A 2,235-nucleotide genomic window follows, 5' to 3' on the forward strand; every position below is an offset into this window, starting at 1 on the left:
GTGTTTGTGTAGCTGGAGGACGAGCTGGAGCAGTGGCTCGATAAGTCGACAAGCTCCGGCGACTGGACGTTAAACGCGCGGCACATCACACGCTCGTGGATCCGTGACGGCCTGAAACCGCGCTGCATCACGCGTGACCTGCAGTGGGGGACACCTGTGCCACACGAGGACTACAAGGAGAAGGTATGAGTGCACGATTGAGAGGTATAAGATGTTATTTCACTAATGTTGCGTATTAATCTGTGCTGACATCATTGTCTGTCCGTGAAGGTGTTCTACGTGTGGTTCGACGCTCCTATTGGCTACCTCTCCATCACTGCAAACTACACCGACCAATGGGAGAAATGGTGGAAGAATCCTCAGCAGGTGCTGGCCAATAACACGTCACTTAAACATTTCTTCATATTTAACAATCTGAATTTGATGCAAATCATATTTGACTTGTATATCTTCAGATTTGATTATGGTTGTTTGGGGCAGGGTTGTTATAATTAACTAAAACTGAAATTGAAACTAAAATTAAAATCATAAAAAAAAAAAAAATTGCTACTTGAAAAAACGTATGTTAACTGAAATAAAATAATAACTTTTTATTTAATTTCTCATTTTAATTTAGTTTAACTTGATTTTGTAAGATAACTAAAATTGAAAATGAAATAAAAATTAATATAGGCATAAAAAAATACAAAAACATACAACAAAATTACTCAAACTTTTAACTAAAATTAAAATGAAAGTGAAATATAAAAATAATTTTTTTTTCAAAATATTAATGAAAAGTATAACAGTATCTCGATGCTAAAATAAAACCAACATGAAGTAAAATTGAAATATATATTAATAAAAACTATATAGATATATACATATACAAATAAAAATGACAAAAATACACAACCAAACTTCAAAATTAAAATGAAAAGAAAACTATGAAAATAAAAACTGATTCAAAATATTAATAAAAAATATAGCAGTATCTTGATACAAAAATAATACTAGTTTAGGGGTTAATTTTAAGACTTGTTTTGAAGAATTTTAATTTCTACTGAGGTTTAAAGATGACATTCACCTAAAAAAAACTTTACTTTGAAATAATTTTCATTCAGGAATTGCTAGGAAGTTTCTAAACTAATTAAAAAAGTAATGGCAAGTGACTTTGAATTAAATTTGAAATTTTGAAGTAGAAAGACTGAAATAGTATTTTCTTCCAAATTTAGAATTTAGGAAACTTAGAATTTCTAAAAATTCCAAAAAGTTCAAAAGAATCAGTGTTTCTGCAGTCATATCAGCAATTTAGGAAATAAAAGCTGATTTATAGTTAATGATGACTTTTTGAGTAATTAAAACTTCGTGTCTTTGTCAAACCCCTGAATTCTACAATGTGATCAAATGCTGTCAGGTCTGTTTGAGCCTGTAATGCTCCGGTGTGTCCTGCAGGTGGAGCTCTATAACTTCATGGCGAAGGACAACGTTCCATTCCACAGTGTAGTGTTCCCTTGCTCACTTCTCGGAGCTCAAGACAACTACACACTGGTGAATCACCTCATTGCTACAGGTGAGACCTGAACACAACACAGATCGGATCATTTAAAGAGAAACACGAAATGATGCAGATGATTGTATGCATATAGCACTTCATATTAAATATAGCTTAAAGGGATAGTTCACCCAAAAATGAAAATTTGATGTTTATCTGCTTACCCCCAGGGCATCCAAGATGTAGGTGACTTTGTTTCTTCAGTAGAACACATATGATGATTTTTAACACAAACCGTTGCAGTCTGTCAGTCGTATAATGCATGGCAATGGTAACAAAATCTATGAGAGTAAAAAAAAACATGCACAGACAAATCCAAATTAAACCCTACGGCTCGTGACGACACAGTCTCTTCTGCTCAAGGCTGCATTTATTTGATCGAGAACACAGTGAAATATTTGCAAAAACAGATAGATCCGCTTTTAACAATTTTCAAAAATCATGTTTTTTCATTGTGCATTCCAATTAATTTAAATCAAACTGCAGTTGGGTTATTTTGATTATGTTAAAAAATAACTAAAAAATACAGCTAACTAACACAATAAAAGCATGATGACATAATAAAAAACATGATTTTTGAACATTTAAAAAAACTTAGTTATCTGTTTTTGCAAATAAACTCTTCACACACACACACACACAAACATATATACACACTCTAAAAAATGCTGGGTTAAATACAACCCAGCGCTGGGTAAAAT

At 32.6% G+C, this 2,235-nt stretch overlaps 1 protein-coding gene across 1 annotated transcript in view; it reads left to right on the top strand.

Moving 5' to 3' along the window:
- The window catches only part of mars1 (methionyl-tRNA synthetase 1), a 45,132-nt gene that overhangs the window by 31,398 nt on the left and 11,499 nt on the right, over positions 1–2,235 (top strand). Inside the window, exon 14 of the mRNA XM_016546603.1 lies at positions 1,435–1,552. Within this exon, the coding sequence (XP_016402089.1) occupies positions 1,435–1,552 (118 nt within the window). The remainder of the gene's footprint in view (positions 1–1,434; positions 1,553–2,235) is intronic.

Source organism: Sinocyclocheilus rhinocerous, unplaced genomic scaffold, assembly GCF_001515625.1.
Source record: "Sinocyclocheilus rhinocerous isolate Xijiao unplaced genomic scaffold, SAMN03320098_v1.1 scaffold2145, whole genome shotgun sequence".
NCBI lineage: Eukaryota > Metazoa > Chordata > Actinopteri > Cypriniformes > Cyprinidae > Sinocyclocheilus > Sinocyclocheilus rhinocerous.